Source organism: Pieris napi, chromosome 2, assembly GCF_905475465.1.
Source record: "Pieris napi chromosome 2, ilPieNapi1.2, whole genome shotgun sequence".
NCBI classification, from domain to species: domain Eukaryota; kingdom Metazoa; phylum Arthropoda; class Insecta; order Lepidoptera; family Pieridae; genus Pieris; species Pieris napi.
The window spans coordinates 13,965,086-13,985,102 of record NC_062235.1 but is presented as its reverse complement, the minus strand read 5'-3'; the positions used below and the strand labels follow the sequence as shown (position 1 = coordinate 13,985,102).

Sequence of the window (20,017 nt, the reverse complement as noted above, 5' to 3'; positions counted from 1 at the left end):
CTATCTCGAAAACGGTTCACCGTATAAAAAAATTTTTTAGACAAAATTTGTAGAGAATTTTGTATTCTACAATATTGATCACATATACAAATAGCAAAAACCCATAGGAAATGAGATATTTCCAAAAAAAGCGCAAAAAACCGATTTTTGTGACCTTTGACCTTGAAATTTAATAGTTGCTTACACCCTACCATATGTAGGTTTTGAGACAACTTTTAGGGTGTCAATATACAACTATTTACAGACTTACAGCTGGGTATCTCGAATTCCGAGGTGAACTTACTATAATGACTGGACTATTAGAAGGACTGATAAACGAACGACTACTACCAGTGTCTATAAGAAATTTTGCGTTTAGTTCCGGAATTAATATGTGTGGTAATTTTAAAATGTTACTCACACTCACTCTCACAATAGTTAAGATTTATTATTTCGGTATATGATTCGAGGCTTCTCCCTGAAAATTTACTTGCTGCGAATCTATTTCTTTGTTATCTTTAGAATTTTCTTGATTTTCTAACAAATTAAAATTTTCACACACGGTTGTTTCGCTTGATTCATAGTTATCATAATCGCTATAGTCGTTGTAATAGTATGGTTCGTAATAATATTCAGAGTCATTAATCATATTTTGTCTTATCGGTGCGGTTCGCATAGAAACGTCTGTGTTAACTGGTTGTGGATTCTCTTTTTGATGTGGTATATCGAACCTAGGACCCTGCTCTAATCGACTATTATTTTGAGGCGAAATTCCAAACCGATAATTATTTTGCGGGGGCATTCCAAATTTAAAGTTGTTCTGTGGTGGTATCCCGAATATAAAGTTGTTCTGTGGTTATATTCCGAATCTAAAGTTATTTTGTGTGGGCATTCCAAATTTAACGTGATTTTGTGGGGGCATTCCGAATTTTAAATTATTCTGTGGGGGAATTCCGTAATTAAAGTTATTCTGTGGAGGCACATTTGATGCTAAATTATTTTGAGGAGAAATGCCAGGTTTAAAATTATTTTGTTGAGGGGATGCACTATTCATCCACAATTTATTTTTAATAGAATATTGATAATGAAAATTAACCTCTTCAGTAACAACACTTAATGCACTCTCTAAATTAGTACAGACCTTTAGGCGAACGATACGTAAAAGATCTTCAGTTAAATTATAAAGGAACACATTAAGAGCCGTATTATTATAAATGATTAATTTGGCTGCTTTAATACTCTCATCGGTTAACCTATTAACCTTTGAGGTGAGGGAACTTTTAACACTTTGTATTCTTTGACAGAACTCTATATATGATTCTCCAGATTTAATTTTTAATGATTCTGATTCTATTGCTATACATTCTTCTGAACGCGGGTCGCCGAAATGTTGAGTCAATATATCTTTAAAATGATCCCATGATGTAATATTTTGATTTTCACTTAATAGCGTTGCCGCTTTGCCCACTAGCGGTATTACCTTCGAGTCTAAATTCTTTTATCACATATTCACTTTTTGCAATAAATAAATTTAGTAAGTTTTCTGTCCCATCATATTTAGGAATCAAGGACAAAACCTCCCTTGCTACAAATTTAAATGTTTCCATTGACATATTTAGTCTTTAATTTTTATAATATATAACAATACAATATAATCACTACCACTTCTTTAAATTACTTCTATAATTTTGAATTTGCAATAAATCCGTACTAATTAATAATAAAAAATTTTATCTATCTATATATTTAATCTATATTATATTGCATATTCTTGTGCAATATAATTTTTTTATCAATCTATATATTTAATCTATATTATATTTCCTATTCTTGTGCAATATAATTTTAAAACTACAGTTCCTAATCTAATTACACTCTGAGTACAATTTTATTCGTAGATTTGGTACGAAACAAAATCAGATAATGTAATAATATATAATATGTGGAATAAAATGAAATTTTAAGCGGGAAGTGAAAAGGTTTACTCACCGCCAGCCCAATTCCATTCTTCCTGAGTCACTAATCACACACTGCACCGGATATTATTTTAATGCTCTTCTATTTGACTTATTTATTTGATTCGGGGATTTTCACTCTGCTATTAGACAGTCCACGGTATTTCAAGAACTATGAAAATCGATTTGAGTATTTTCAATTTAGTTATATACTCGCGGGATGTGAAAATCCTACCGGCTGCGCCAGTCAAAACGCGAGGTCGCGCTGGAGCGTTTTTAAAAAGAATAAAATTTTATTTTTAATTAATATTTATTCGACCGGTTACATTTGATAAGCTTAAGACTAACTTAATATCTAATAATTGAGACTGGGAGCTAGACAGTCCGTCAGCATATTTCGTGAGAACACGCGTGGGTGTTTCCGTTTATAGATTAGGAAATATGTCTTGTGACTGTATAACTGTATAAGCACAATTACAAAAGTATAAGATCAAACGTAGAAATTGAAATACATGTTAAGGCGGAAAGGTTTTCTTTTTCTATAAAAGTATATTTATTTAATATTAATAATAATAATAATAATTTATTTGCAAGAATATGTATGATATTCAAGAATATTGTACAAACATGTTATGGTGGTACAATCTGAAATTCGCATATTCTGCCATACATAATGGCTTGCAAAATAGTCTTAAAAGGTAGAATAGAAGTTACAATTACATTATGAGTCATATCATTATAGTCAATTCTTATATTATTTTATCACTAGATCATCACATTATTAAAATATATTATCAATTTAATATCAATTACAGTGTTTCATGCAAGTAATCATTAATTGAATAGTATTTTTTTCCCAAAGTAGTATATTAAGTCGCATTTTAAAAACTCTAGTAAGAAGATCTTCGAATGTTTTTTGTAAATTATTATAAACCTTGATTGCCACACAAACGGTGTTTTTCCAATACAATTCAAGATAAATTTTTTGCATGGCCAATTTTTTTTCCATGTGTTCAACTGTGGTCTATTCCCGTTGACTTAAAATATTTATGATTTTTGTGAACGAATAAGGACATTTCAAAAATTTACATACAGGGAAGAGATTAAATTTTGAGCTTCTTAAACAAAGGTACACTATTAAGATAGTTTGCTGCACAAATTGTTCTAATACATTTTTGAAACCTTAAATACACTATTTACTTCGACTGAATTCCCCCAAACTATAATTCCATATCTAAGTATATAATAGTTTTCGTCAACGTTTTCCTTAGTCGTTTTAACACTTAAACGAAGCTGCCTATTTTGTTCTGTGATTTTTCAATATGTGCTTACCAATTACAAAATGTATCCAGTGTTATACCCCAAAAAGACGCACGTAAAATTCCGCCATTGCTTGCTCCAAAGATTTTACTTTCTTCATTCTGTGTTCATTTATAATTATAAGTTATTGCAGATAAATATTATTTAATATAATAAAATAAAAAAAAGCGTAAATGATTTTGTAATAGTCATGAATTTTATTTATGTATTCTGGCGTTTTAATCATTCCAAACTATCACACAAAGGTCAAAACAATCATCACGACATGATTCTTTAAAAAATATTAGATTCTAGATCTTGATTTAATCAGTATTTATCAATCGTGTATTAAGTATTAATTTAAATTAATCGCAATCCCACCACTGTACTCAGTCTGGGACGGAAAGAATCAGAGATCGGGCGGTGTCGATTTAAAATAAAAAAATGGAGGACGCAAGAGACGAAATAAAAAATGGTGAAATAAAGAGAGTAGATTTAGATGATGTTTTAGTAAATGAGTTGGGTCAATTTGGACCCTTTCAGCTTCGATACATGGTCCTTGTATCGATTCCGCTTATTTTGACCGCCTCTATGGGTGAATATATTTTCTCAGCCGCAGCAATCCCTCACAGGTAACACAACTTCAAAACAGTTAATGTCTGCGTGTGTTCAATTGTCTTATTAATACGGAATTTGTGTTCAAGATGTCGTGTCCCAGAATGTGGTGAAGATTCGAAATTAGTCCAGTTTGACCCCGATTGGCTAACGAATGCCATGCCCGAGAAGACATCAGCCTCCAGCTGCGAACGTTACCGGCCAAGAGATATTAGTGTTAACAGCTCCTTAGATTATTGTCCCGCGGACCTGTTCGACTCATCAGTCATTGTTGGATGTGATAGTTATGTCTATGCACGGGACAACTCAGTTGTCTATGATGTAAGTAGTTTTTTTCTCTTTTAAATCTATATATATAAAAATGAAACCCGTTTTCCGTTGTCACGACATCACATGAAAACGGCTCGACCGATTTGTCTGATTTTTTTTTGTTGTGTTTTTAATTGTCAGGAGAAGGTTCTTATAAAAAAAAAAGAAAAAAATTGCGCGGAAAATTATAAAATTCAAGAATACTTAACCACCATACAATTCGAACTTTTTGGTGTAACCTTATGGCGCTTGACATAACACAACATTGACAGAATGCGTGCTGCAAATATCGTCAGAGGATGTAAGAAAAATGAATATCGTTCAAAATAAATGCTTCGATCGGAGTTATAATATTGATAATATAATAATATGCGAGCCAGAAAAACAAACAAAGAATGTTGTATAACATAAAGCATTAGAATAATAAACACTTTGTTTCTGAAATATTTTTTCATTCATTATACCAATTTGAAATCAATATTCATAGTTAAGACAGGACAACGTCTGTCGGGTCCGCTAGTATAAAATAATTATACATTAAAAACAAACATTTTTTGTTTCAGTTTGATCTCGGTTGTCAGGAGTTCAAGCGAGTATTAGCGGGGACACTTAATAGTATAGGAACTTTACTTGTGTTACCGATAACAGGCTATGTGTCCGATAGGTTTGGGCGAAGAGTAGCGTTGATCATAAGTGTATTTAATTTGGCATTAATCGGGTTTATACGAGCTTTTTCAGTAAACTACAATATGTACTTGGCCCTTCAAATTCTACAAACTACACTCGGAGCTGGAAGCTTCAGTGCTGCGTATATCTTTGGTGAGAAGTTTGATATGAATTCATTTGAAGTTAATAATTAATTAATATTACTACAGTTAATATTAATTATTGACAATTTGACAGAGACCATAAATTGACAATAAAATAAATCATTTCTTGTTACAGCCGCTGAGCTGGTTGGGCCCAAATGGAGAGTGTTAGCGAGTGCAACAGCAACGTCTATGTTTTCAATTGGACAAGTCATTTTAGGTGGAGTAGCTTGGGTTATTCAGCCTTGGCGCTACATGATAATGGCCATCCATATTCCCTCCTTCCTCATTATCTCCTATTACTGGATTTTGTCTGAGAGCATCAGATGGCTTCTATCAAAGCAAAGGTTCGAAGAAGCTAGAACGGGATTGGAAAATATTGCGAGAGTGAACAAAACACAGATCAGTGAAAAGTCCATGCAGGGATTGTTGATGCCGCCTGCTGTCACTGCGGAATCAGCGGAGGTACACCATTATATATAATTATTCATGCGTTAAATTTCAGAACATTCCAAGATAGTCAACTCAAGAAATCGTAAATATGGCGTAGTGTATTAATAATATAATATCTGATTTTTCAATTTGTATATTAACTTTTATTTAAATTGAAGTTATTTAAAATATATAAAACCATAATTAGATATATTATTTTATCACTCGTCATATTACTTTAAGTTTACAGGGTTGCGGTGAAAGTCTCTCTTCTTGTTCTCAGAAGACTCTTCAATATGTATAAATTTTGAAACCAATCGTAATTTATACATATCAAAGTTTTGATAAAATTTAACTATCTTATTAACTAGTAAGGAGTTTATTGCCGATATGTGATTTTCATAAAATATCGCCAATGACCTAATTTAACGATTATTGCAAGATAATGTAGGATATTATCAATTTTAAATATCACGGTTTTAAAACGAATCTAGAAATATTTTATAATGTCACGTCCTATCAACATTTTCAATAGTGTGATATGTATAGGTGTGTTTTCGTTAGCCACTGGATAAAATCTTTTCATTTCCTAATACAATTACCTAAATTGATTTCTGAATCTTCCTTTTTTACATTTACATTTATATCTAAAAGAATGCTTACTTATTCTCTTTATATTTCCAGCAAAACAAGGATGGCCTTCTAAAATCAATATTTAAGTCGAAAATCTTATTACGCCGAGTCTGCACCACTCCCGTTTGGTGGATCACTACAACCTTCGTCTACTACGGTCTCTCTATCAACTCCACCAGTCTTTCTGACACAATCTATCTGAACTTCATTTTGACCGTTGCCATCGAGATTCCAGGATTCTTTACGGGTGTTTTCATTTTGGACAGGATTGGACGGAAACCCACCCTGTCCGCTGGGTTCTTCTTCAGCGCCGCTTGTAATATAGCTTTTGTCTTTATTCCCTCAGGTAAGATATGTACTGAAATTATAAATAAATACTTATAAGTTTAATCAATACTAAGCTATTCGGCTGTGTGTATGCTTTGATTTTTCGATAAGAATCTCAATCAAAATTTATTAATGAAATATATTTTTGTCATGATTATGAATAATAGGTTTTATCGATATAATGAAATATCATTCGATGGTCATAATGATTGGTTGTATATTTTGATTTATTCCATAAAAACGCGTTTAAAAGTAGTGATAAATTGATACAAAATAATTAGTCGCGTATTAATGAATTATTGAGAATTTTATCTCAATAGCTTTATAAAATATTCACTTTAAAGTGTGTACTGTGTACATTGAAGATGTTACCTGTAATTCAATAATTATTGGAGCATCAATCCTTGTTACATCCAAACGTGGGTTATCAGCAAGAAAACAGTTAGAAAAATCCTGTCTTGACACCATGCAATGAAAAAAAGCATCTTAAAGTTGAGGACAATAAACAAAGAAATGTTGACATTCGTAACAAAACAAAATTTACAGATGTACCTGTTCGACTTGTCAGTCATTACAGATTATGATAAGGAGGGCTTGTAGTTTATTATTTATCAGAATGCCAAATCGTAAAATGACTGCTTTACAAGTGATTTGAGCGCGACCGCCGCTGTGAAAACCGCTGTGAGAGTTCGAAAAGTGAGTAACAGAATTGCAAGGCTGGTATACGCTGTAAGCATTAAATGGAAATGGGCAGGTCTTATTTCTAGAGCGCCGGATTAAAGATGGACAATTGAAATAACAAAATGTAACGGACCTACTGGAAAGATATGTATAGGACGACAGAATAAAATATGGACCGATGATGTTATAGAACTAGCGGGGAAAAACTGGATGATGACTGGAGGCTTTTTCCCTAAAAGGAGCCGAAGACTAGACCACTAAAAATGAAAAAAAAAAACCAATATAAAGAAATGTAAACTAACAAATTGTGGTATGGATATCAATTATCAAGCTTCACTACATAGTATAAAACAAAGTCGCTTTCTCTGTCCCTATTTCCCTTTGTATGCTTAAATCTTTGAAACTACACAACGGATTTTGATGCGGTTTTTTTTAATAGATAGAGTAATTCAAGAGGAAGGTTTATATGTATAATAACATCCATTAAATAGTGGAGAAGTACTGTTATTTTTGAGGTTTCTAATGTGATGTCGTAAATAATTACATTTTTTCCGCTTACATTGCAAACGCAGGTTCAGCCTGTTGCCAGCCCCTACGAGTTTTATCAAAATAATGTACTAAGTATTGTACACATTGAAAAGGTCTACAGAAAAGTCCGTGATGGTATATGTCTATCTCTTATGGATAACCCACAATAACTTTTTTTTGTCATTTACTTTTTACGACAAATAATGGCTAATTTTCGAAGCGATTTTAACCAATACAGCATTAATCCTTAACCAATTAAATACCTTGAATACATTGTTCATTTAATATAGATTTAAATGGCCCTTTACACCGTATGATTTAAGTGAATATTTTCGAAGATATAACAGATTTAAAAATTGCGGGACGTAGCGTTTGCAGCGGTACCGGCCGGCCGCACAGTTTTTCTGTAGTGTACCTATTTAGTATCAGCATTGCACCCGTGCGAAGCCGGGGCGGGTAGCTAGTTAATAATATAAATGTTGGATTAAGTTCTAGTCAATAATCAATTTTAACTCAATTTCAAATAGTACTTATTTTACTACCTATCACTAATTTGTAAAGAGTAAAATTGCCTATCTTCTAGATTTGAAACTATGAAATCTGTTATAGATGTCAGCGTGGCCCGTCTGGTGGTGTATCTCGCGGGTAAATTCGGTATTTCGCTGGTACTTACCTCACTGTACCTCTACACATCAGAGCTGTACCCCACAGAATTTCGACACACGTTACTGGCCTTCTCCTCGATGATTGGCAGAATTGGGTCAATCATAGCACCACTCACACCAGTACTTGTAAGTATTTTTATAGCGCAATTAGGTAGCCTAGCCTATCTATCTAGATTGTCGTTTCATATAAGTTTATAGGTTTCTATGTATATTGTATTTATTATATGCTAGTATTGTAACAAGCATATGAGTATTACTTAATAACTCGATGGACTTTCCGTTGAATTAGATTAATAATAAAATAGGTTCGGATAATCAACATCAAACCTTTTGTTTGAAATTTGCTTATTCATGAATAAAAATCTCGCTCATATCTGTGAGTTGTAAATAACACTGATTTTGCTATATATCGATGAAATCTACTACGCTGTGTACGCTGGCACTTTGTTTCGTCCATAAATATACAAGTATAACTAACTAGGGACATAACGTAGTGACAGCTGCTACATGTGCGACGAATAAGCAGTCACGTTAAAGTGTAGACTGTGATTGAAACGAAGCTCTAGTAATTTATATCATCGCTTTTTATCATTGTTAATATTCACCCGGTATACATACCCTCAAGAACAGTGAGATAATATATAAAAGAAATCAAAGTACTTAAATTCTTAGATTCGCTTAATGTGGTTACTAATATGGATGTAGTTTTTTATAGAATTGGATTTTACTATGCATAGTCCTTCCTAGTTGCCTTCGAGAGCGATTAAACGCATAAAATATTTTATTTTAATTTTTCATCACAGATGGACTATTGGCACGGCATTCCGTCAATGTTGTTCGGTGGCATGGCTATACTATCTGGTCTACTGATTCTCACTCAACCCGAAACATTGGGCACCAAAATGCCTGATACTCTTGCTGATGCAGAGGCTATTGGAAGGGATAAGAAATAATGCAGGATGGAGGAATGAGAAAGGAAATGTTAAAATCGAATCATTATAATTTTTAAATAATTTATGCATTTACTATGTATTACGTATTTAAATTCTAGTTTTATTTGTGCATAAATTAAGAACTTGCTTGAATTATGTAGGTACTACATAATTGTATATGGAGTAATTTATGATCACTACACATGATCTGTATTAATATATTTTAACAATATTTCTTGCGTAAGTTTATTAGATCTTATAAAAAATGCTTGAAATACATTTTTGTTTCATTTTAACCACACCAAATATCGAGTCTCGTCTTCTTATTTCTTTATTAATTGATATTAGCAATGAATTATTATGTTATGCAAATCACGAATCTGGCTATTATTACACTCTGAAAATAAAATTAATTATCATTTTATACTATATAGTTAATAGTTTATATTATAGTACAGTGAAATTATGAAAAACGTTTGGCATAAGCTAAAACGAATATTTTAATTGAGTTAATAATAGTAAAGTGTAGAAGGTGGGCGTAGACGTTGAAACATTAAAAAAAGTACTTATAATTTTAATTAAATAGGCAAGTATTGCATTTTTAAAGTATTAACAATAATAACTACCATACTGTATTCTTTGGAAGTGTAGAAAAAACACGTGCTAAAAATTATTCCACGAATGCGTAAGTATAATCTTTTCCAAAGCTCCAATAAAGCTCGAACTATGAAAGTAGCTTGACAAAACGTTTCCACAAGCCGAACTGCGAAGGCTTGAACTGGCAGAGCGTGAGGCAGCTCATACAGCTGCCGAACATCAGAGTAGTCCCAAGATAGGTTTCGACAGCATGCTGAGTATCTAACTTCTCAACGGGCTGCAGAGACACCGGAACAGTCTCAAGCTCGCAGACGCGCTGTTGCTGAAAGTGCATAACAGTGTCGACTAATATTTACAAGAAACGGTATTCGATAAAGCTGCATTTGAGTACGACGAGACTCTTGATTACGAAAGCCACAAGCATATTAAAAATACAAGCGATAAAATCAGCGGTCGCTCCAAAGACACAGCCCAAAAAAAGCTAAACTCGATACACCTACTTGACATTTAAATTGCGTGAAACGTTTCGAATTGTGAAGTTTGCGGCACGAACGGATCACGTATTGAAAACGTTTTGCCTTTGTGCGTATGTAAATTGTAGTTGTTGTTTCAATACTGTCTTAAGTATGTAATACTATATGAAGTTTGCTGGGACAACATTTGTATAAATTCGTTAGCTCGTGAATAATTAAACGTGTTCAATAACTCTATTAAATGCTTAGCCTCAGCTTATATTTATGGTTATATCTAACCCGTAGTTAATAATGCCCTGTCAATATGATAAGATTAAAGTTACATTCTCACTACAAGATACAAAGATAAACGTAACGATTTAGATTAAATTTGCCTCTATAAAGTACCAATTCAAATACAGTGCTAAGTTAAATACTATAAGTTTCATTTTATATGTTACGTTAGCAAAATGTGTGAAGCCAAGGATGTGGACGCTGAAGAAACTGTTGAAAGAAGTGTAGATTTGGACTATGTGTTGGTAAATGAGTTGGGCCAGTTTGGACGATTTCAGATTAAATACATATGTCTCATTGCACTGCCAATGATGAGTGCGGGGTTCTTCGGCGATTACGTGTTTACGGCCACAGCGATTCCACATAGGTTTGTGTTACTCTGGAATTGTGATTATAAGCTGTTTTATTTTTATCTACTGTAAAGTGATCTTCAACGAAGATCGTCAGTTCGCCAGTCCATGGACGGCGATATCACTTAACAACAGGTGAGCCTTCTGCCCGTTTGCACCCTGTTCTATAAAAAAGTGGATATTGCATTATTGATCAAGAATAATTATATATGTACTACAATATTATTATAATAATTATATATCTGGTAAAAATAATGATGCATATCTCCATCAGATGTCGTATTCCCGAATGCGGTGAGAGCACTAAGAGTGATGTCTTCGGTCCGGACTGGATCACCAATGCAATACCACTTACAGATGCAGGCCCTAAATTCGCAAGCTGTGAGAGATATGCACTTGCGCACTCTGGCTACAACGGCTCCTTGCTACACTGTCCCATAGATCTCTTTGATCACTCAATCACACAAAAATGTGATGAATTTGTCTACGATGGGGTCACTTCTGTTGTGTACGACGTTAGTATCTTTTACTAACCAAATTTTTTAATTACACCGTAAAAGTATAGCAATATTAATGAATTATCTTTTGCAGTTTGACCTGGCATGTAAAGAATGGCTCAGAACCCTGGCAGGGACACTGAGTAGTCTTGGCACGCTGTTGGTCCTACCACTTGTCGGCTACATCTCTGACCACTTTGGGCGACGCATGGCATTACTCTTCAGTGTCTTCAACACGGCCTTGATTGGGGTTTTCAAGGCTTTTTCAGTAAACTATACCATGTTTCTTGCTCTACAACTACTGCAAACTACTTTAGGAGCAGGATTAGCAAGTTCAGCTTACATTTTTTGTTAGTACTTTTCTTAGCTTAGCTTTAACTGGCACTTATTAGTTAGTCAAAATAATTATTTTATTTAATCAGACCTATTATTAGAATTCAATTTATCTTTCATAAATGTAATTATTATTGTTTTGTTAAATTACAGCCACCGAGTTAGTAGGTCCTAAGTATCGAGTGCTTACGTCCGCTACATCTTCGGCAACGTTTTCCTGCGGGGAGGTAGTCCTAGGTGTAGTAGCCTGGCTCGTCCGCCCGTGGCGATCTCTACTCATGACTCTGTATATCCCGGTCTTTCTTCTTTTGTCTTACTATTGGATACTGTCTGAAAGCGTCCGTTGGCTGTTAGCAAAGAAGAAATACGCGGAAGCAAGACAAGTACTAGAAAATGTCGCTAAAACAAATAAAACAAACATAAGTGCGAAATCTATGAATGCTTTATTGAATCCTCCAACAAGGAACTTCAAAGTATGTATTTTATTTTTATTTGAAATATTTAACTCCTTGTATAAAAAGTTTAGCAAGCGTCGTTTGTAAAATCGAAAAATTTATTAAGGAAGATGTAACATACTTAGACATTGGCTATAAATCTATTATTAATAAGGTCATTTGCCCCCAATGTAATGTCTCTTAATCGGCAAGCAAGTGAGTGCCTTAACCATTAGGTTATTATTACTCTATTCGACACTGCAACTAATAATACCAGAAATATAAATATACTTTAAAAGTAACATTTAAGTATTTTAGAAGATGCAGACTGATCGTCGGAATCTAATACAATCAATCTTTAAATCGAAAATTCTTCTGAGACGCGTGTGTACTACACCGATCTGGTGGATAAGCACAACATTCGTCTACTACGGCCTTTCTATTAATTCCACGAATCTATCAAAGACAATATACCTCAACTACATCCTGACAGTTGCAATAGAAATACCAGGCTTTTACACGGCCGTGCTTACATTGGATAGATTCGGGAGAAAGATGACTCTTTGTACTGGTTTCTTTTTTAGTGCAGCCTGTAACTTAGCATTCGTTTTTATACCACCAGGTAAGTTTATTTTTAATAAAGTTTACAATTTAGCCTAAATTCGCGTAATTTTATATTGTTTCTTTGTTTTAGAGCTCACAGTGTTCCGGCTGGTAGTGTACCTCGCTGGTAAATTCGGTATTTCACTGGTGTTCACGTCTCTGTACCTCTATACGTCAGAGCTCTACCCCACAGAGTTTAGACACAGTCTATTGGGCTTCTCATCTATGGTCGGTCGGATTGGTTCTATATGCGCACCTCTTACACCACTTCTTGTAAGTTATTACAATGTGCATACATAATATTATGTAAAATGTGTTAACAATATTACAACGGCAATGCTTTCAGACTGATTATTGGCTTGGTTTGCCAAACACAGTGTTCGCTATATTGGGGTTGATGTCAGGCCTCTTGGTCCTCACGCAGCCCGAAACTTTTGGAAGGAAATTGCCGGATACCTTGGAAGAGGCCGAAACCATTGGAAAATAAAATTCAGAGCACGATTACAAATGTATAAGATCAAGCGTAGAAGTCTATTGGTGCATAACTCCTTAACTTATTAAATAGCAACTACGCAGCAGATGGCATATCTACTATAAGCGGAACAAGGCGTATTTTAACTATCAATTTTACATTGTCATTCCGATTACACCTCTGATCAAGAAAACATCATCTTTAATTTAAAATCCTTTTTCTTTCTTAGAAAATAAATTAGTTTTAACTTTCAGATTATCCTTCATTAACAAAGTTGAATTACATGTTAAGGCAGAAAGGTTTTCTTTTTCTATAAAACGTAATTTATTGAATATTATTAAAATTATACTCCGCTGAAACTCGGTTGCCTTATCTTAAATTTTACGACGGGCTATATAGTATATAGATAATAATCATATCCCGACTAAATACCTACCAGCATTAACTTCACGCTTTCAATAAATATGATTTTATTATATCGCAATATGCCCGCAGACTATATCTTAATCTTAATCTATATAAATTACGTGTCACGTTGTTTGTCCGCTATGGTCTCCTAAACTACAGAACCGATTTCAATCAAATTTAACACCGTGTGCAGTTTGGTCTAACTTAAAAGATAGGATAGCTTATATCTCAATTTATTCCCGGAATATTATTTATTTTATTGCAAAATATTCGTTTCTTATTTAATAGTCACAATCCTAACAGATGGCGCTGTGTTGAAAGTACCAACGTTTCACATAAGCTACAATTTAATGGCATAACCACCAAAAAAGCATGGTGGTCCCCATGACTGGTGTTCTCCTACCGTTTCCCTTGAATAGTTTACTACTATGTAATATAACAAAAACCTTAGCCACAGCAACGCTTGGCCGGTCTACTAGTATTATATAATAAATTAAATAGGTTGCTTCATACCCGCTCACCGTCTACAATGTAAAGATACGACTAAAGGACTGGCTTCTGAGCATACCTTGCGCAGTTTTAGAGATGCTTTTGAGAATAGTGTGTACTATGTAGTTTATACACTCTTTTTTTATTCCCTCACTGACTTACTCACTCACACATTTGCACCCACACACTCACTCATGCACTCAGGCGTGTTGATAACAGTTGAAAAGTAAATAAAATAAAAGATGTAATTAAATTATATATAAATATATTTTAAGGAATTTATACTTAAGTTTTTTATGGAAGAGTTGGGATCCCTGACACAGGTATTTCTTACTTAAAAGGGTTTCCAAATCGTACACATTGTTATGCATATTTAATTAACAGATTTTTTATAAACTACTTATACAAAATGTAGTGTAGAAAATAAAAAAAAATAATTATTAACCATCAAATGCCCTCAAACATTTCGTTTTAAATCTTTAATTATTTGATACATTATAAGTTTGTTGCTTACTAATTGAAATATCACCTTGTAACGAGATACCCAAGACATCGTCACATATTATATTCACTATCTAAATACATTTAAGCCTCTCGCTAGTAAACATCTTAACAATTTTATTAAAACTAAGATCCGGTAATAGAATTGGTACAGTATCTTTTCTCACATTCGGTATAGGCGTCCCTAAAACATGGCAATTAACACAAGTGAGAGTTCAGATACTAAAGAAAAGAATATTGATTTAGACTATGTATTGGTGAACGAGCTGGGCCAGTTTGGGCGATTCCAGCTAAAATATATCTGCCTCATCGCATTGCCGATGATGACAGCTGCCTTCTTCAGTGACTATGTCTTCACAGCAGCTGCACTTCCACACAGGTACATTAGTATTTCTCTTGTTTCTATCTTTCTTGAGAAGAAAATAATGACTTTTGAAAGATGTTAGGTTAGGTTATTATTTTTCCGCCCTCGTGCTATATGGGAATCCTTATGTAGAAGGTTATTATGTTATTTCGGCCTATTACCGTGACATTTCCCTTTATATTTATGTAAAATATATACGTAGTAGGTAAAATATTCCATTGGGGTGCGCAAGAGACACATTTATTATTTAATATATGTTAAATTAAGATTTTTAGAATTTTGTAATTCGTAACAGAGTTTAATTTTAATAGAAAATTCTTTTATGGTAATATTTATGTAAATTAATGTTGTTTAAATGAAATAAAAAACACATTTTAATTATGAAGAGTTTCATATAACCTAATTATGTAGTTGCAATGTTTTTTAGCTGAAAAACAAGAGCTATAATTATCATGAAATAAAATTGTTTTATCATTTCACTTGGATATACATAGGAAAGGAAGTTGTAAAATAAACTATTTGCATATAATCAACAGATGTCGTATCCCTGAATGCGGCGAGAGAAACAAGAGTGCGGTGTTCCACCCAGAATGGATAGCAAACGCGGTACCAGTCATAGAAGATGAATCTGAGCTTGCAAGTTGCGAGAGATATGTGTCTGTCTATCCTGGATATAACAGTTCCGTGCTAGATTGCCCTATAGACCTGTTCGATCATTCACGTACTAAAAAATGTGACGGGTTTGTGTATGGAGGAGATAATTCTGTGGTGTACGATGTTGGTATTTTTAATATTTTTATAAGCCGTGCTTCAAAAATAGGTTGTTGCAAATTAAATACACGCTACTGTGTATTTATTTTGTTTTTAAACCTTACATTTGGAAGCCCATGTGTGATCTGATGATCTCTCGAAGATTATCGGGGGCACTTTCATTTTGATTTTTCATTAATATTCTTATATTTGATGCATTTGATGATATACAACTGTATCTTTATAGTTTGATTTGGGATGTGAAGAATGGCTGAGATCGCTCTCAGGAACGCTTAGCAGTCTTGGAACACTCCTGGTCCTACCATTGGTTGGCTTCATTTCTGATCATTTCGGCCGACGTATGGCTTTACTCTTCAGCGTCTTCAACACTGCTCTTTTTGGCATCTCCAAAGCCTTCTCGGTAAACTATACAATGTTTCTAATTCTTCAACTTCTGGAGACTACACTAGGTGCTGGATTAGCGAGTTCTGCATATATATTCGGTAAGTATTTCATTTCATAATTTTTTTCCACAGTGTTTTCGTCAGTGTTTAGTATTTACTGACGTCAATATAAGCTGATTTCACAACACATTCTACTCATAAACCGTTTTAACGTCTGGTATCGTGACAATGGTACTCTAGGAGGTAACGCAGATGTTGTACTTTCAGATCTGTCTAACATTATCATTCTAATATATAACATTATAATATCAGATTTTAGTTCAATGGGTCTGTTTGCGCTAAATCGGTGTCAGTCAAAGAAGGGAGACAATTATAACGATTTAACGATAAATTAAATATAGGTTTTGTAAATAGTATATGTCTTCATAAATCTATTATCCATATTTACGTATTTAATAATATATTGTGCCTGATTTGGTGAAAATGATCATGCGTAATTAGTATCTACCTACATCTCTTTTTTCTAAAAAAATCACAGTGAACGTTCGTAATAAATCTGTTTATAGTTGAATTTAATCGTATTGTTGATATTTCATTTTATGTTATTATTTTTAATAAGTTAATTTTGGAATAATTAATCATTATTTGTGGATGATATGGATAAAAGAACAAGAACAAAGGCCGATGAATGATCACCAAATAATGAATCCACGCAATCTGTTCCAAGTTTATTATTGCAAGCACGACAAAATTTGTATTTTTCTAAGATTAAGAAGGCCCTTTTTGGAGGAGTATTCTTTTCCACCATAAGCGCTTTCTAGTATTGTCTTTCCAATCAGCATAATTTTGGACACATTTTTTACCTCTACATCGAATAAGAGGCGCTGGAGACAACTGACATGAATGCACAACTGTCTTGATTGAGGGACAGTTGCTGTAGTCCGTATCACCATCGTGAGTGGGACAAAATCGTTACATGCTTCAACATAGGGTTTTGCGGGTGATGGCAGATTAAATCTGATGAAGACGCAGTTTGATATCCGACCATCAAAGAATCTTCTCTAAGAAAACAAGTAGGATGGTATGTTTGGGTTAATATATTCATATGTAATACTTTCGCTTATTCCGTTAAAATTTCATTTTTTTTTCTATATTTTTTTCATATTGCAGTCGGTCTTGACTGCAACATGCGGTCCGTCTATGGCCCGCTTATGCGCTTATAGATTACACAGCTGAAAGTTGTTTCTTTAGCTCGACTTGAGCTCTGTGCCGCTCACCCCATGACAAAATTAATAACTGCTGTGACACTTTGAAAAAAAAAAATCTGTGCATCGAGTAGTCGCTATGTCTGTTTCAACGATTGCATTAAACTGGATAAATTCCAGTCCCCACTGCATAAAGACATTTGTAGCCAATATAGTTACGAAGGTTCAGGTGGTTTTATCTCCTAAGAACTTCTACCACATTTCTGGCGAAACCAAACCTGCCGATTGTTCATCCCGTGGTCTAACGGTCTCTCTTGGGCAGTATTAAATGTAGATCAATGGCCACTAAAACCATTCATATTGTGCGCTGAAGAGATACCAGAATAGATTTTCTGATTGATCACGTTGTTTACGCGTATGTACATATATATTTAGTTCATAGATAAGTTAAAGTCTCGAGGTAATATGTCGTCTCAAGATTTGCAAGACAGAAGAAATAATAGTAAAAAAAACTAAAAAAACACGCTTTTAAAGCACATCAAACTAAAAAGTGAAAAAAAAAAACCCCCACACGCGCCCCTCGCTTTTTCAAATATAATACCAGTATTTTTTGTTCATTACCACTTTCAGCCTAAATTAGGAATTATTTTTCACTTTTTAGTTTGATGTACTTTAAAAGCGTGTTTTTTAGTTTTTTTAAACTATTATTTATTTTTTAGTTAATTTTTTTTTATTCTGTTCATTTTTTTTTCGGATTATTGCATTGTCATCGATCTTTGACAGGTGCGCAAAGTTTGAATTAAATCTGTCCGTTAAAAGTGGGTCAAAATCGAGTCCGAAGGAGTCGGTTACATACATACATACACACAGGTGAAGCTAATATAAAGCGTATAAAAAGCACTTAAATTTTTTACCCAATCTCTTCAACTTAACAAATCGTACTCCGTTTCCGGTTTGCGTAAACTTAGCCCATTTATCTTTAATGAAATCAGTAATCTGAGGCTGATCTGATAGAAGGTTGTCTCACCACAAGTTTTTATTTTATTAATATACTTACAGCTGCCGAGCTAGTCGGTCCCAAATACCGCGTAGTTACCTCTGCCACGGCCTCATCAGCGTTTGCCCTTGGTGAGGTACTGCTGGGAGCAATTGCCTGGCTTGTACGCCCATGGAGGACTCTCATCCTCACTCTTTACATTCCCGTTTTTCTCCTATTGTCATATCACTGGATTCTTTTCGAAAGCTTGCGGTGGTTATTAGCTAAGCAGAAGTATGATGAAGCTAGAAATGTGCTTGAAAATGTAGCACAGACAAATAACGCTGAAATAAGTGCAACGTCCATGGATGCTTTATTGAATCCTCCCACAATTATAAAACACGTAAGTTAATTTGAATAATGTGTTATTATTAAAGCCACCAGAGCTTGAGTTAGCCAAACTTTGCTGAAAAATCTTAATACATTTCCTGATCATTAGCTGTATTATATTTTAGAGCGAACAACGAAGCCTCGTAGCATTTATCTTTCGTTCCCGCGTCCTATTCAGAAGAGTGTGCACGACCCCAATATGGTGGATGACCACAACATTCATATACTACGGATTATCGATTAACTCCACGAGTCTGTCCAGCACAATATATCTAAATTATATCCTTGCCGTTGCTGTCGAGATTCCGGGATTCTATAGTGCAGTGTTAACCTTGGATCGATTTGGTAGAAGGAAAACTCTGTGTTGTGGCTTCTTTATCAGTGCAGCATGCAATTTAGCTTTTATTTTTATACCATTAGGTAAGTATATTATTAAACTCTACTATATATTTATTAATATTTATTATTCCAGGTTATTGTGTGTTTCAGATCTATCTATTCTTCGACTCGTTATATACTTAGGAGGGAAATTTAGTATATCGCTAGTACTCGCTTCACTTTATCTGTACACGTCAGAGCTCTACCCTACGGAGTTTAGACACAGTTTATTGGGGTTTTCATCAATGGTTGGCAGAATTGGATCTGTTTGTGCCCCGCTTACTCCACTACTCGTGAGTCCTAATCATAATAGCGTAACGGTGAATGAAAATTAAAGAAAAAAAAAAACAAATGCATATAGAACCGATTATAATTTTTTTAAATAATATTTTTTCAGACTGCATATTGGCATGGTCTGCCGCACACAATATTTGCTATATTTGGAGCGTTATCTGGTCTTCTAGTCCTAACGCAGCCAGAGACACTCTCAAAGAAACTACCTGATACTTTGGAGGAGGCTGAAGCGATTTGAAGGATAATTACAGAGTTCGAGGAATGCTTATAATTATTTATATACACACATAAATTATTGGATAGTACATTTTACTTTCTTCATTCTATAATTATTAGTTATTGCAGTTACATATTATTATATATAATAATAATATAATAAAAATGTGTAAATAATATTATAATAGTAGTGAATTATATTTATGATTTCTGGCGTTTTAATCAATCTAAAACTAATGACACAAAGGTTGCAGGAAATTATTATTGACAAAAAAAATTATTAGACTAGATATCTTGATTTAATCAATATTTATTCATCGTATATTGAGTATTAATTTAAATTAATCGTAATCATTTTGCGCTTACTGATACAACCGAAGCACCTCCGTACTCATTGTGGGACGGAAAGAGTCGGAGATCGGGCGGTGTCGATTTAAAATTTTAAA

At 33.8% G+C, this 20,017-nt stretch overlaps 3 protein-coding genes across 4 annotated transcripts; all 3 read left to right on the top strand.

Annotated features, from left to right (window-relative positions):
- The first annotated feature begins 2,489 nt into the window (after positions 1-2,489).
- On the top strand, positions 2,490-9,365 carry LOC125060327 (organic cation transporter protein-like). The gene is made up of 7 exons (XM_047665197.1): positions 2,490-3,865; positions 3,938-4,169; positions 4,721-4,976; positions 5,103-5,431; positions 6,083-6,377; positions 8,177-8,358; positions 9,036-9,365. Exons 1-7 carry the CDS (start codon positions 3,678-3,680, stop codon positions 9,183-9,185), a joined length of 1,632 nt encoding a protein of 543 aa, XP_047521153.1. The 5' UTR covers positions 2,490-3,677; the 3' UTR covers positions 9,186-9,365.
- Positions 9,366-10,433: 1,068 nt separating this feature from the next.
- LOC125060318 (solute carrier family 22 member 2-like) lies at positions 10,434-13,379 on the top strand. Of its 2 annotated transcripts, none has more exons than XM_047665184.1 (7): positions 10,434-10,874; positions 11,132-11,372; positions 11,449-11,704; positions 11,841-12,160; positions 12,449-12,743; positions 12,816-12,997; positions 13,071-13,379. In XM_047665184.1, the coding sequence occupies exons 1-7, from the start codon at positions 10,684-10,686 to the stop codon at positions 13,209-13,211; spliced, it is 1,626 nt and encodes a 541-aa protein (XP_047521140.1). In that variant the 5' UTR covers positions 10,434-10,683; the 3' UTR covers positions 13,212-13,379. The 2 variants fall into 2 exon arrangements, with proteins under 2 accessions (XP_047521140.1, XP_047521131.1); XM_047665175.1 differs by having other exon boundaries at positions 10,435-10,874; positions 12,440-12,743.
- A 1,289-nt stretch (positions 13,380-14,668) lies between these two features.
- Positions 14,669-20,012, top strand: LOC125060332 (organic cation transporter protein-like). Its single transcript, XM_047665210.1, has 7 exons — positions 14,669-14,973; positions 15,495-15,735; positions 15,956-16,211; positions 18,377-18,696; positions 18,809-19,103; positions 19,173-19,354; positions 19,459-20,012. Exons 1-7 carry the CDS (start codon positions 14,786-14,788, stop codon positions 19,591-19,593), a joined length of 1,617 nt encoding a protein of 538 aa, XP_047521166.1. The 5' UTR covers positions 14,669-14,785; the 3' UTR covers positions 19,594-20,012.
- Positions 20,013-20,017: the final 5 nt, after the last annotated feature.

What these genes read in the sequence shown, in the direction of transcription:
- LOC125060327 (XM_047665197.1), top strand. Translation starts at nt 3,678, where the DNA reads ATGGAGGACGCAAGAGACGAAATAAAAAATGGTGAAATAAAGAGAGTA. An exon ending in CAGTGCTGCGTATATCTTTG is followed by an intron (nt 4,977 to 5,102) that starts GTGAGAAGTTTG and finishes TTCTTGTTACAG; the next exon opens with CCGCTGAGCTGGTTGGGCCC. An exon ending in TTTTGTCTTTATTCCCTCAG is followed by an intron (nt 6,378 to 8,176) that starts GTAAGATATGTA and finishes AATCTGTTATAG; the next exon opens with ATGTCAGCGTGGCCCGTCTG.
- LOC125060318 (XM_047665175.1), top strand. Translation starts at nt 10,684, where the DNA reads ATGTGTGAAGCCAAGGATGTGGACGCTGAAGAAACTGTTGAAAGAAGT. An exon ending in GCCACAGCGATTCCACATAG is followed by an intron (nt 10,875 to 11,131) that starts GTTTGTGTTACT and finishes TATCTCCATCAG; the next exon opens with ATGTCGTATTCCCGAATGCG. An exon ending in ATTCGTTTTTATACCACCAG is followed by an intron (nt 12,744 to 12,815) that starts GTAAGTTTATTT and finishes TCTTTGTTTTAG; the next exon opens with AGCTCACAGTGTTCCGGCTG.
- LOC125060332 (XM_047665210.1), top strand. Translation starts at nt 14,786, where the DNA reads ATGGCAATTAACACAAGTGAGAGTTCAGATACTAAAGAAAAGAATATT. An exon ending in GAGTTCTGCATATATATTCG is followed by an intron (nt 16,212 to 18,376) that starts GTAAGTATTTCA and finishes ATATACTTACAG; the next exon opens with CTGCCGAGCTAGTCGGTCCC. An exon ending in CCCCGCTTACTCCACTACTC is followed by an intron (nt 19,355 to 19,458) that starts GTGAGTCCTAAT and finishes ATATTTTTTCAG; the next exon opens with ACTGCATATTGGCATGGTCT.